We start from the raw sequence: 13597 nt of genomic DNA, 5'->3' as shown, positions 1-13597 counted from the left end.
TGCCTCATGAGTACAGTCTGTTTGATCAGGATCTGCAGGTGTAATCTGTTCATCAGGCTGCACGGTCACTGTCTGACGGGGAGGCCCTTTAAGCTGCCAACTCACACAGCCATATTGTGAAGGAATAAACAGCAAAACTTGTCAATGGTACGGGCTGATCTGACTTGTACCTCAGAACTATGCTCCAGTGTGACCTGTCTGTTCACACCCAGTATTACTGTTTTGTTCAGTGCGTTTAATCTAATGGGTTGACAAATGCACACACATCCTGGCTTATGCAGAATACTGAAATACACTCCATTTCTTTACTGCATTGCTCTCACCTCTGTCACACAGTGTCTCTCCATCTCACTCTCATGACTCTCATGCAGTCTCTCTCTCTCTCTGACTCTCATAGTCTCTCTCTCTCTCTCTCTCTGTGACCCTCACACAGTCTCTGATTCTCATACAGTCCCTTTTTCTCTCTGTCTCTGACTCTCACACCGTCTCTCTCTCTCTCTCTCTCTCTGACTGTCACTCTCATGCAGTCTCTCTCTCTCTGACTCTCATAGTCTCTCTCTCTATCTCTGACTCTCACACACCCTCTTTCTCTGTCTCTGACTCTCACACCGTCTCTCTCTCTCTCTCTCTGACTGTCTGTGACTCTCATGCAGTCTCTCTCTCTATCTCTGACTCTCACACAGTCTCTCTCTCTTTCTCCCACTCTGACTCTCACACACCCTCTTTCTCTGTCTCTGACTCTCACAAATTCTCTCTTTTTTTTCTCTCAGTCTGACTTTCATAAATTCTCTGTCTCTCTGACTCTCATGCAGTCTTTCTTTGACTCTCACACAATCTGTCTGTCTCTCTCTGACTGTCACGCAGTCTCTCTTTCGCTTTCTCTCGATGTTCACACTGTCTCTGTCTCTCTAAGTCTCACTCTTTCTCTCTCACATTCTCTTTCCCTCTCACACTCACATTCTCACTCTCTCTCTCTCTCTCACACAGTGTCTTTCTCTCTCACTTCTTCCCTGGAACAAACACGAGGAATGTTATCCCAAAAGGGAAAATCAGCAAACCTGGTGAAAAAGGCAGTATTGGTCCATCTTGTCTGACGTGCATCAACACGGAGGTCTGGGATAACCAGAATATTCATTTCTCACTCTTATTGGTCCATCACTCTGTGTGTGAACCAAAATGTATGGTTTATATCAGATAGAGAGGGAGAGGGAGAGTGTGTGTGTGTGTGTGACAAGAACTGGAACTTAGCATTGTAAAATTCATGCAACATAGCTGGACACGAGTTCATACAGTATAGACTCGTAGTCTGTTTATGTCACAAGACCAGGAATCTTAATGCCTGAATGGATGATTCAAAAATGTGATTCTGGTCCCATCCAGGACAATGAGAATTGGAAAACTGATGTTATTTAAGAAAGACCAAATATCAAATTTATGAATAAATAAAATAAATAACTCTAGTGAGGCAACTATGAAACTTTAAATTGTCCTAAAAACCCATCTAGTTCAGTAATGTCCTTGAGGAGATGAAACTCACCTTTGGTGGTGCAGTGAACAGGGACGAAGGTTCTCTCAGAGAGCAACGGGACCTTGATCAGACGGGCCGATTGGCCGAGGAGAGGCAGATAGAGTTTAATTTAGATAAATGTGAGGTGCTGCATTTTGGAAAGGCAAATCAGGGCAAGATATACATTTAATGGTCGGACCCTGAGGACATGTTGCTGAACAAAGAGACCTTAGAGTGCAGGTTCATAGCTCCTTGAAAGTGGAGTTGCAGGTAGATAGGATAGTGAAGAGGACGTTTGGTATGCTTTCCTTTATTGGTCAGAGCATTGAGTACAGGGGTTGGGAGGTCATGCTGAGGCTGTACAAGACATTGGTTGGGCCACTTTTGGAATATTGAATGCAATTCTAGTCTCCCTGCTAGAGGAAGGATGTTGTGAAACTTAAAAGGGTGCAGAAAAGATTCTAGGAAAAAGTGAGGACTGCAGATGCTGGAGATCAGAGCTGAAAATGTGTTGCTGGAAAAGCACAGCAGGTCAGGCAGCATCCAAGGAGCAGGAGAATCGACGTTTCGGGCATGAGCCTGAAGAAGGGCTCATGCCCGAAACATTGATTCTCCTGTTCCTTGGATGCTGCCTGACCTGCTGCGCTTTTCCAGCAACACATTTTCAGCTGCAGAAAAGATTCACAAGGATGTTTACAGGATTGGAGGGTTTGAGCTACCGGGAGAGGCTATAAAGGCTGGGGCTGTTTTCCCTGGAGCGTCGGAGGCTGAGGGGTGGTCTTATAGAGATTTATAAAATCAGGAGGGGCATGGATAAGGTGAATAAAGTTTGGTTTCCCAGGAAAGGGGAATCCAGAACAAGAGGGCACAGGTGAAAGATGGAGGGGGGAGCATTTAAAAGGGGATTAAGGGTTAACATTTTCTTGTGGAGGATGATGCATGGATGGAATGAGCTGCCAGAGGAAGTTATGGGGTCATAGGGTCTTGTAGAATGGAAACAGACCCTTCGGCCCAACCAGTCCATGCCAAAAATAACCCCAAACCAAACTAGTCCCACCTGCCTGCTCCTGGCCCATATCCCTCCAAACCTTTCCTGTTCATGTCCTTATCCAAATGTCTTTTAAACATTGGATTTGTACCAGCATCCACCACTTCCTCTGGAAGTCCGTTCCACATGTGAACCACCCTCTGTGTAAAGAAAATTGCCCCTCATGTCTTTTACAGCATTTCAAATGCATCTGGATGGGTATATGAATAGGAATGGTTTAGAGGGATATGGGGCAGGTGCTGGCAAATGGGATTAGATTGGGTTAGGATATCTGGTCGGTGTGGACGAGTTGGACCAAAGGGAATGTTTCCATGCTGTACATCTCTATGACTCGAGCCGTTCATACCCTGTCTGGCCTACGTGTGGTTGAAACCCCTCTGTCCATGTCTTTTATTCTGATAGCGCTACCCTTTGATTGTAATTAGAGTGGGACTGATCCATTAGCTCCACTGAAGAACATCACGGTCATATATCGGGCCATGTGCTGCATCGTCCTGTGATTCCATGTTCTGTCCAGCTGCCATTACCTGTCTGTAAAATAGGACCATAGTCCCAGTGGACCATAGTCCTGCACTCCCATGAGAGAGAGTGAGGGACGCTACTGGTGGGTTAACCCGAGGGTGACCATACCTCAGGCGAGGGGAGAGGGTGAGAAGGAGCATCCTTCATGGTAACCTCAGCTGGTGCAGGAATTGAACCCCTGACGTTGACATCCCTCTGGATCGGACATTTGCATATGCAAAACATTCCACAGGAGTATGGGCAGGTCATGGAATTCAGCTTAGGCCGTGTTTTGCATAGCTGCCAGAACTGCGTATGGGGCTGTCCCCTTCTCAGTCTGAAGAGAGCTCTTTTCCCATTTGGGGAAATCACATGACCTCCGCGTCACTCTTATCACCATGGAGACCCAAACAAAGAGAAGAATTTGCATTTCTGCAGCCCTTAGAAAACATTCGCACATCCAACGGCATCAAAGCCAGGAATTGCTGGAGGAACTCAGCAGCTCTGCCAGCATCAGTGCAGAGAGAAACAGAGTTAACATCTTGGATCAGGTGACCCTCCTTCAGAGCCGAAAGAAGTTAACACTGAACCAGGTTGGAACGAAGGATTGAGGTGAAAGATGGCAAACCCTATCAGTTTTCTGTTTGGTTTTGCAGTCTAAGGATGGGTTGATGTTTGCCCGAGCTGCCCAGCAGTGTGTGTGAAAAATAGATGATTGATTTGACACCCAATCGAAGTTCATCCCAGCCACAAAGGTCGGCTGTGCCCAAAGCCATTGGCTTCCCCCAGCAAAAACCAAAAGAACCTGCCAAAACCGGGGAAGGGATGGGATCGGCCATTTTGAAACCCCAATGTTGGGGTGCAGAAAACATGGCAGGTGATAGGTTTGGGTATTCCGTGTGGCAGGTTTGGCCAATTCCTGGCAAAGCAGGAAAGATGATCTGGACAGGTTCCCTTCTTGTTGAAGGAGAATCCGGTGAATTGAGCAAGACCTAGGTTTGGAAGCTGACACACTCCCTGGCCAACATCAAGGCTGTCAGGCCCACTTGGGGTTCTTGATGTTTGAGGCTGGGCTGTTTTGGTCAGTCACCTACAAAAGGCAGCAATTTTAATCCTGACTTTATTTCCTTGTTTCCGGATTAGTCATTGCTGTTCATCATCCGAGTGGAAATTGGCTGAACCCTGTCTTCAGTCACGGTATGTTAAGATCCGAATGATTGACTTTTCCATTTGAAGTTGGTTTGTAGCCTTGTATGTTTGAGGTGAGCGGGGGAAGGTTTCAAAGGGATCTGAGGGGTTCCTTTTTCACGCAGTTAGCTGCAGTTGTCAAGTTATCAGAGTGTCTATTAATGTCTTCAGCACATTGACCAAGCCTGAGTTAGACTCCAGGCTGTGTGCAGTTCGGCCTTCTGCAGATCGGGCAAGACATTCTTTATCGGCAAGATGGTTCCTGGTGAGCCGATGGCTTCACTTTTTATGATGCCTCGATTGTGCGTCATATTAGATATCTTCATGCAATTGTACAGGACCTCATTGAGACCACACCCAGAGCAGTGTGTGCAGTTTTGGTCCCTGTATCTGAGGAAGGGTGCTCTGGTTACGGAGGGAGGGGAACAAAGGACTCCCAGAAGTTCCCTGGGATGGCAGGATTGACGTATGAAGAGAGACTGGATCGGTTAGGACTATATTCTCTGGAGTTTATAAGAATGAGGAGGAATCTCATAGAAACGTATAACATTCTAACAGGATGAGACAGTGTAAACACAGGAAGGATGTTCCTGATGACGGGGGAGTCCAGAACCAGGGGGTGACAGTCTAAGGATAAGGGGTGGACCGTTTAGGGTCATAGTCATAGAGATGTACAGCACAGAAACAGGGCCTTTGGTCCTAATCACCCATGACAACCAGATATCCGAACCTAATCTAGTCCCATTTACTAGGACTTGGCCCGTATCCCTTCACACCCTTCCTGTTCATACACTCATCCAGATGCCTTCTGAATGCTGTAATTGTACCAGCCTCCACCACTTCCTCTGGCAGCTCCTTCCATACACGTACCACCCACTATGTGAAAATGTTGTCCCTCAGGTCCTTTTTGAATCTTTCCCCTCTCACCCTAAACCTACGCCCTCTAGTTCTGGACTCCCCCACCACAGGGAAACGACGTTGTCTATTTACCCCATCCATGCCCCTCATGATTTTATAAACCTCTATTCGGTCACACGGGTATCCCACCCAGTCACCAACGCACATGTGACACCCTTTGCCTGGGAGGGCGAAGACCAGCTAAACTGAGCATGTGCAAGAAAACTCCTCCAAACCCAATTCAGTAGCAGAGAGCTGTCTTTGTTGTCATGCTGCAATCAAGACTAACATGGAAATAACCACCAGCTCCATCCCAACTTGATTAGAATCTGATCTAACACAGAGATCTCTGTTCATATAATCTCATTTCTCCCTCAGTTGCCTTCGGACTGGGAGAAACGTTGAGTGACACGTCTAGTGAGGAGACTATCAATGGATTCACAGTGGTGTGTCCTGGATGCAGCCATGAAGTGGAAATATTGTGTCCTCATACTGGGTGAGTCTTGTTGGCTTTGTTGCAAGATTGCCTGTTTGGACGAGAACATCGAATCTCTGGAGTTGTGCATAACTTGGTTTCACGAGGGTTGGAAAACAATGCATGGAATTGAGGAAGGGCTAGGGGAGATCACGAGATGTTGACTTATTTCATCGCGGACGAACAGAGAAATGCAACCTGCAGGAGGTCTCTCAATGTAAAGTCTACACCAGGAGTCTGAACCAGAGCGCGGTGAAATAATTTTACACAGAGGCACCAATCTTACTTTGATGTGTGAGTGAAATAAAACGCAAGCAGTGGGTTGGGATCTTGTTTTGCATTTCTCTACATTTTTGTCTCTGTTCACATTCCAATATCGCCAGATGGATGAGTTTGGGATTGTGTAGGGTTGCAGAGACAGCAGTGGGATTAGTACCGGAGAAATACAGGGTTCTGCACAAAATGGGACAGTGGGTGAATTTGGAATTGATACAGGGGCTGTGGAAAGAGTGAGTCACTGATAAAGAGACAACTGAAGAAAAGTGGCAAATATTGGGACTGGTAAACAGAGCTGTGGGAAGAGATAGATGAAGTGGGATAAGGATCGGATTGATGCAGGGGTATGGATAATGTACAGTCCTGAAGAAGGGTATACAGCTGAAATGCTGACCTCTCCACCTTCTGATGCTGCCTGGCTTGCTGTGTTCTTCCGGCCTCCTGCCTGTGCAGGATGGATGATGTGGGCAGTGGGATTAGTATCGAGCTGTTGGAAGAGAGAGAAGCAATGGGTTAAGTTTCGGAATTTCTATCCTTGCTGCGGAGAAAGAGAGGACACTGGGATTAGCTCAGGATTCATATTTGGCCATGGAGGAAGAGTTTGTGCGGAGGCACTAGTTTGGGGATTGATACAGGGCTATAGGCAGAGAGTGGGGCAGTGGGATTAGTTTGGGGATTGATACAGGGCTATGGGGAGAGAGTGGGGTAGTCGGATTAGTTTGGGGATTGATACAGGGCTATTGGAGAGAGTGGGGCAGTGGGATTAGTTTGGGGATTGATACAGGGCTATTGGAGAGAGTGGGGCAGTGGGATTAGTTTAGAGATTGATACAGGGCTATAGGGAGAGAGTGGGGCAGTGGGATTAGTTTGGGGATTGATACAGGGCTATTGGAGAGAGTGGGGCAGTGGGATTAGTTTGGGGATTGATACAGGGCTATTGGAGAGAGTGGGGCAGTGGGATTAGTTTGGGGATTGATACAGGGCTATAGGGAGAGAGTGGGGCAGTGGGATTAGTTTGGGGATTGATACAGGGCTATTGGAGAGAGTGGGGCAGTGGGATTAGTTTGGGGATTGATACAGGGCTATAGGGAGAGAGTCGGGCAGTGGGATTAGTTTGGGGATTGATACAGGGCTATTGGAGAGAGTGGGGCAGTGGGATTAGTTTGGGGATTGATACAGGGCTATTGGAGAGAGTGGGGCAGTGGGATTAGTTTAGAGATTGATACAGGGCTATAGGGAGAGAGTGGGGCAGTGGGATGAGTTTGGGGATTGATACAGGGCTATTGGAGAGAGTGGGGCAGTGGGATTAGTTTGGGGATTGATACAGGGCTATGGGGAGAGAGTGGGGCAGTGGGATTAGTTTAGAGATTGATACAGGGCTATAGGGAGAGAGTGGGGCAGTGGGATTAGTTTGGGGATTGATACAGGGCTATGGGGAGAGAGTGGGGCAGTGGGATTAGTTTGGGGATTGATACAGGGCTATGGGGAGAGAGTGGGGCAGTGGGATTAGTTTGGGGATTGATACAGGGCTATGGGGAGAGAGTGGGGCAGTGGGATTGGTTTGGGATTGATACAGGGCTATGGGAGAGAGTGGGGCAGTGGGATTAGTTTGGGGATTGATACAGGGCTATTGGAGAGAGAGGGGCAGTGGGATTAGTTTGGGGATTGATACAGGGCTATGGGAGAGAGTGGGGCAGTGGGATTGGTTTGTGGATTGATACAGGGCTATGGGGAGAGAGTGGGGCAGTGGGATTAGTTTGGGGATTGATACAGGGCTATGGGGAGAGAGTGGGGCAGTGGGATTGGTTTGGGATTGATACAGGGCTATGGGAGAGAGTGGGCCAGTGGGATTGGTTTGGGATTGATACAGGGCTATTGGAGAGAGAGGGGCAGTGGGATTAGTTTGGGGATTGATACAGGGCTATTGGAGAGAGAGGGGCAGTGGGATTAGTTTGGGGATTGATACAGGGCTATGGGAGAGAGTGGGGCAGTGGGATTAGTTTGGGGATTGATACAGGGCTATTGGAGAGAGAGGGGCAGTGGGATTAGTTTGGGGATTGATACAGGGCTATTTGAGAGAGAGGGGCAGTGGGATTAGTTTGGGGATTGATACAGGGCTATGGGAGAGAGTGGGGCAGTGGGATTGGTTTGGGATTGATACAGGGCTATGGGAGAGAGTGGGGCAGTGGGATTAGTTTGGGGATTGATACAGGGCTATGGGGAGAGAATGGGACAGTGGGATTAGTTTGGGGATTGATAAAGGGCTATGGGATAGAGAGGGAAGTGGGGTTAGTTTGGGGATTGATACAGGGCTATAGGGAGAGAGTGGGGTAGTCGGATTAGTTTGGGGATTGATACAGGGCTATAGGGAGAGAGTGGGGCAGTGGGATTAGTTTGGGGATTGATACAGGGCTTTGGGGCAAGAGTGGGGCAGTGAGATTAGTTTGGGGACTGATACAGGGCTATGGGGAGACATTGGGGCAGTGGGATTAGTTTGGGATTGATACAGGACTATAGGCAGAGAGTGAGGCAGTGGGATTAGTTTGGGGATTGATACAGGGCTATGGGGAGAGAGTGGGGCAGTGGGATTAGTTTGGGGATTGATACAGGGCTATGGGAGAGAGTGGGGCAGTGGGATTAGTTTGGGGATTGATACAGAGCTATGGGGAGAGAGTGGGGCAGTGGGATTAGTTTGGGGGTTGATACAGGGCTATGGGGTGAGAGTGGGGCAGTGGGAATAGTTTGGGGATTGATACAGGGCTATGGGAGAGAGAGGGGCAGTGGGATTAGTTTGGGGATTGATACAGAGCTATGGGAGAGAGAGGGGCAGTGGGATTAGTTTGGGGATTGATACAGGGCTATGGGAGAGAGTGGGGCAGTGGGATTAGTTTGGGGATTGATACAGGGCTATGGGGAGAGAGTGGGGCAGTGGGATTAGTTTGGGGATTGATACAGGGCTATTGGAGAGAGTAGCCCAGTGGGATTAGTTTGGGGATTGATACAGAGCTATGGGAGAGAGAGGGGCAGTGGGATTAGTTTGGGGATTGATACAGGGCTATGGGAGAGAGTGGGGTAGTGGGATTAGTTTGGGATTGATACAGGGCTATGGGAGAAGGTGAGGCAGTGGGATTAGTTTCGGGATTGCTCCAGGGCTATGGGAGAGAGTGGGGTAGTGGGATTAGTTTGGTGATTGATACAGGGCTGTGGGGAGAGAGTGGGGCAGTGGGATTAGTTTGGGGACTGACACAGGCCTATGGGGAGTGAGTGTGGCAGTGGGATGAGTTTGGGGATGGATACAGAGCTACGGGAGAGAGTAGGGCAGTGGGATTAGTTTGGGGATTGATACAGGGCTATGGGGAGAGAGTGGGCAGTGGGATTAGATTGGGGGTTGATACAGGGCTATGGGGAGAGAGGGGCAGTGGGATTAGTTTGGGGATTGATACAGGGCTATGGGAGAGAGTGGGGCAGTGGGATTAGTTTGGGGATTGATACAGGGCTATGGGGAGAGAGGGGCAGTGGGATTAGTTTGGGGATTGATACAGGGCTATGGGAGAGAGTGGGGCAGTGGGATTAGTTTGGGGATTGATACAGGGCTATGGGGAGAGAGGGGCAGTGGGATTAGTTTGGGGATTGATACAGGGCTATGGGAGATGGTGGGGCAGTGGGATTAGTTTGGGGATTGATGCAGGGCAACGGGGAGAGAGTGGGGCAGTGGGATTAGTTTGGGGATTGATACAGGGCTATGGAAGAGAGAGTGGGGAAGTGGGATTAGTTTGGGGATTGATACAGGGCTATGGGAGAGACAGTCGGGAAGTGGGATTAGTTTGGGGATGATACAGGGCTATGGGGAGAGAGTGGGGCAGTTGGATTAGTTTGGGGATTGATACAGAGCAATGGGGAGAGAGTGGGGCAGTGGGATAAGTTTGGGGATTGATACAGGGCTATAGGGAGAGAGTGGGGCAGTGGGAATAGTTTGGGGATTGATACAGGGCTATAGGGAGAGAGTGTGGCAGTGGGATTAGTTTGGGGATTGATACAGGGCTATTGGAGAGAGAGGGGCAGTGGGATTAGTTTGGTGATTGATACAGGGCTATGGGAGAAGGTGAGGCAGTGGGATTAGTTTGGGGATTGATACAGGGCTATAGGGAGAGAGTGGGGCAGTGGGAATAGTTTGGGGATTGCTCCAGGGCTACGTGGAGAGAGTGGGGCAGTGGGAATAGTTTGGGGATTGATACAGGGCTATGGGGAGAGAGTGGGGAAGTGGGATTAGTTTTGGGATTGATACAGGGCTATGGGAGAGAGAGGGTCAGTGGGATTATTTTGGGGATTGATACAGGGCTATAGGGAGAGAGTGGGGCAATGAGATTAGTTTGGTGATTGATACAGGGCTATCGGAGAAAGTGAGGCAGTGGGATTAGATTGGGGGTTGATACAGGGCAATGGGAGAGAGTGGGGCAGTGTGATTAGTTTGGGGATTGATACAGGGCTATGGGAGGTGGTGGGGCAGTGGGATTAGTTTGGGGATTGACACAGGGATATGGGAGGTGGTGGGGCAGTGGGATTAGTTTGGGGATTGATACAGGGATATGGGGAGAGAGTGGGACAGTGGGATTAGTTTGGGGATTGATACAGGGCTATGGGCAGAGAGTGGGTCAGTTGGATCAGTTTGGGGATTGATGCAGGGCTATGGGGAGAGAATGGGGCATTGGGATTAGTTTGGGTATTGATACACGGCTATGGGGAGTGAGTGGGGCCATTGGATTAGTTTGGGGATTGATACAGGGCTATGGGGAGAGAGTGGGGCAGTTGGATTAGTTTGGGGATTGATTCAGGGCTATGGGGAGAGAGTCGGGCAGTGGGATTAGTTTGTGGATTGATGCAGGGCTATGGGGAGAGAGTGGGGCAGTGGGATTAGTTTGTGGATTGATGCAGGGCTATGGGGAGAGAGTGGGGCAGTGGGATTAGTTTGTGGATTGATACAGGGCTATGGGGAGAGAAGTGCCCAGTGTGATGAGTGGGGATGAATGCAGTGTTATATAGTGGGTGTGGAACATTGGGATTAACTTCGGGCTGATTCAGGGCCGTGAAGAGAGCATGGATTTGTGATTATTAATGTATGATTCTCCCACAGAGTTGGTACTGCTGCATTGGGTTTGAACATAATATTAGCCCTTCTGGCCCATCGGGGTTATTTTCCAAACTTCCTGATACAATCCTGGGAAAACTGGTGTGCATGTTTTCCATAACCTTTCCTGCTTCCTGAACAGGGTGACTAACTGTATCCCTGGGGTTTTACATTCCGTCCTGTATGTTGGCTTCTCCCAGGCGGCCATTGTTCTGGCAGTACAGAAGAGGTTGCTGGGAGATTGTGGGCACTGTCCTTATATCCCTGGTTTTTGTGAAGCTGATGAGAGTAGCGAGAGAACTTGGAGAAGGAGGAATGATCCGAACCAGAGGAGAGAACACCTCAGCTGGACAGAGAGAGCTTTCTGTTGGAAATTCGGGTGTGGGAACTGTGTGAGCTGAGGATCAGTGTGGGCCTGGAAAAGTGCAGAGTCGCACAATGCTGTGTTGAGGATCTGAAGTGTTGGCCTCGGAATTTGACCCCATTTCTGGAGCTGAGCTTCAATGAATGATACATGAAGGTCTAGCATGACCTTTTTAAAGTTCTGTTTCTAAATCCACCTGCATTTACAACCTTATTAGCTTTCCGTGCGACCTTCTCTTTGATGCTTGTTTGATTATGCGATGGGAATACATCCTTGCAAATGTCACCATTTATTCCTGGCTCTGAACAGCCTTTGAGCTGAGTGACTTGTTGATTCCCTATGTGGCATGGGGCTGGATTGGCTATGGAAGACCAATGACAGGGAGAGATATCAGATGGAGTGCCCCCTTCCTGACCCACCACCAGCACAGCTGCCCCTTTCCCACTGGCCTGACCCTGTATCCCACTGGCAGCAGACCCCCACCCTGAGAACTATACTGGGAGCCCCAGTCCCACTGATGGACCTTCCTTTGACCGTAGAGGAGGATGAGATGGGTTTTGATGACAACAATTTGTCATTGCCAAACTATCAAATTTAGCTCCACCACGCTTGATGGGAGAATGAATCCATGTTCCCACAGCATTCACCTCTGGATGGCTAATCCAGAGAAATTACCACTAATCCACCATCTCTGAGATCTCTTTCCCCATCAACATGTTGGTAATATCCACAGATTCCCTCCAGGGTGAAAACATTCGGCCCAACATGTCGCTCCTACCCAGACCCATCCCCTTAACCTATAGCCCTGCACTGCCCAAGGCTAACCCAGTCAGCCTGCACATCCCTGAACACTATAGCCACTCCACCCTGCACATCTTTGGACTGTGGGAGGAAACCCACACAGACACGGGGAGAATGTACAAACTCCACACAGACAGTCACCCGAGTGTGGAATCGAACCCATGTTCCTAACGCTGTGAGGCAGCAGTGCTAATCACTGAGCCACTGTACCACCAACAAGTGCCTTAGCTTTTTGTGGTCATCCTCCCAAAGTGAATTCCTTTGCTCTTTCCCACATTGAGCTCCACTGACCGTGTTTCTGCCCATTTCCCCGGCCTATCAGTCACTCTGCAGCTTGTAAATATCCTCGTCATTCCCTGCTTTACACTGCCCTGTCATCTCTCCAGTGTTCCTCCCGAGCCCTGGGCCTGAAGGATTCACGTGTCTGGAGGTGCTGGCGGAGGTAGTGGTCATCGCACTGGGCGAGCACACCTGAAGCTCAGGCTAATGTGGCTGGGAAATAGTTAGAATCCCACCAGGGCAGATGGAACCATCTGGATGTAAATACTAGCTAAATGGTGACAATATAAACGCTGTCCAGAATCATTAACAAAGACATGATTACGTTCATTAATGGTTTTACTCAGTCTGGCCGATATGTGACTCCAGGGCCATAGCAATGAGGAAATAGGACAGGGGTAGGCCTTGGGCCTGCCCCACCATTCAATATGATCACAGCTGATCATCCAACTCAGTCTCCTCTTCCCGTTTTAACCCTAAGGAGGACTATTGAATTGTGGAATTGCTGCAGTGCTAGGACAGGCCTGCTGGCTCAGTGGTTAGCACTGCTGCCTCACAGCATCTGGTGACCCAGGTTCAGTTCCCCCCTCAGGCAACTGTCTGTGTGGAGGTTCGACGTTCTCCCTTTGTCTGTATGGGTTTCCTCCGGATGCTCTGTTTTTTTCCCCACAATCCAAGGTGTGCAGATTCGGTGGAATTGGCCATGAGAAATTACCCATGGTTTCAGGGATGTGCAGGCTAGGTGGGTTAGCCATGGTGGGGGCATGGGTCTGGTGGGATGCTCTCCAAATGGTCAGTGTGGACTCACTGGCCTGCTTTCACACGGTAGTGATTCTGTATGACATCTTCTTGAAAATATTCAATGCTTTGGCTTCCATTACTTCCCGGGGCACAGAATTCCACTGCCCCCCCCCGCCACTCTCTGGGTGAAGACATTTCTCCTCAGCTGAATACTAGATGGCCCTGAGACTGGTAGATTGATGAGATGTGAGACTGAATAGAAAAGCCTTCAGAAACATGAGAGGCAATCTGACTGAAGATGTCAAGAGGGTTTGATGACTGTGATGCTGAGAGGCTACATCTTCTGGATTAGATTGTCAAGAATGATGTAACGCGGTCTCAGGATAAAGGGTCAG

At 49.0% G+C, this 13597-nt stretch overlaps 1 protein-coding gene across 2 annotated transcripts in view; it reads left to right on the top strand.

Moving 5' to 3' along the window:
- Positions 1-3539: 3539 nt before the first annotated feature.
- The window catches only part of LOC140467989 (adhesion G protein-coupled receptor E3-like), a 150683-nt gene continuing 140625 nt past the window's right edge, over positions 3540-13597 (top strand). Inside the window, exons 1-2 of one of the 2 annotated variants that reach the window (XM_072564113.1) lie at positions 3540-3607; positions 5520-5637. In XM_072564113.1, coding sequence (XP_072420214.1) covers positions 5574-5637 — 64 coding nt within the window. In that variant the 5' untranslated portion in view covers positions 3540-3607; positions 5520-5573. Of the gene's footprint in view, positions 3669-5519; positions 5638-13597 lie in introns of both variants that reach the window. The other variant, XM_072564112.1, reaches the window with a different exon arrangement.

The sequence above is a fragment of the Chiloscyllium punctatum genome, chromosome 46 (assembly GCF_047496795.1).
Source record: "Chiloscyllium punctatum isolate Juve2018m chromosome 46, sChiPun1.3, whole genome shotgun sequence".
NCBI lineage: Eukaryota > Metazoa > Chordata > Chondrichthyes > Orectolobiformes > Hemiscylliidae > Chiloscyllium > Chiloscyllium punctatum.
This window is presented reverse-complemented; position numbering and strand designations above follow the sequence as displayed.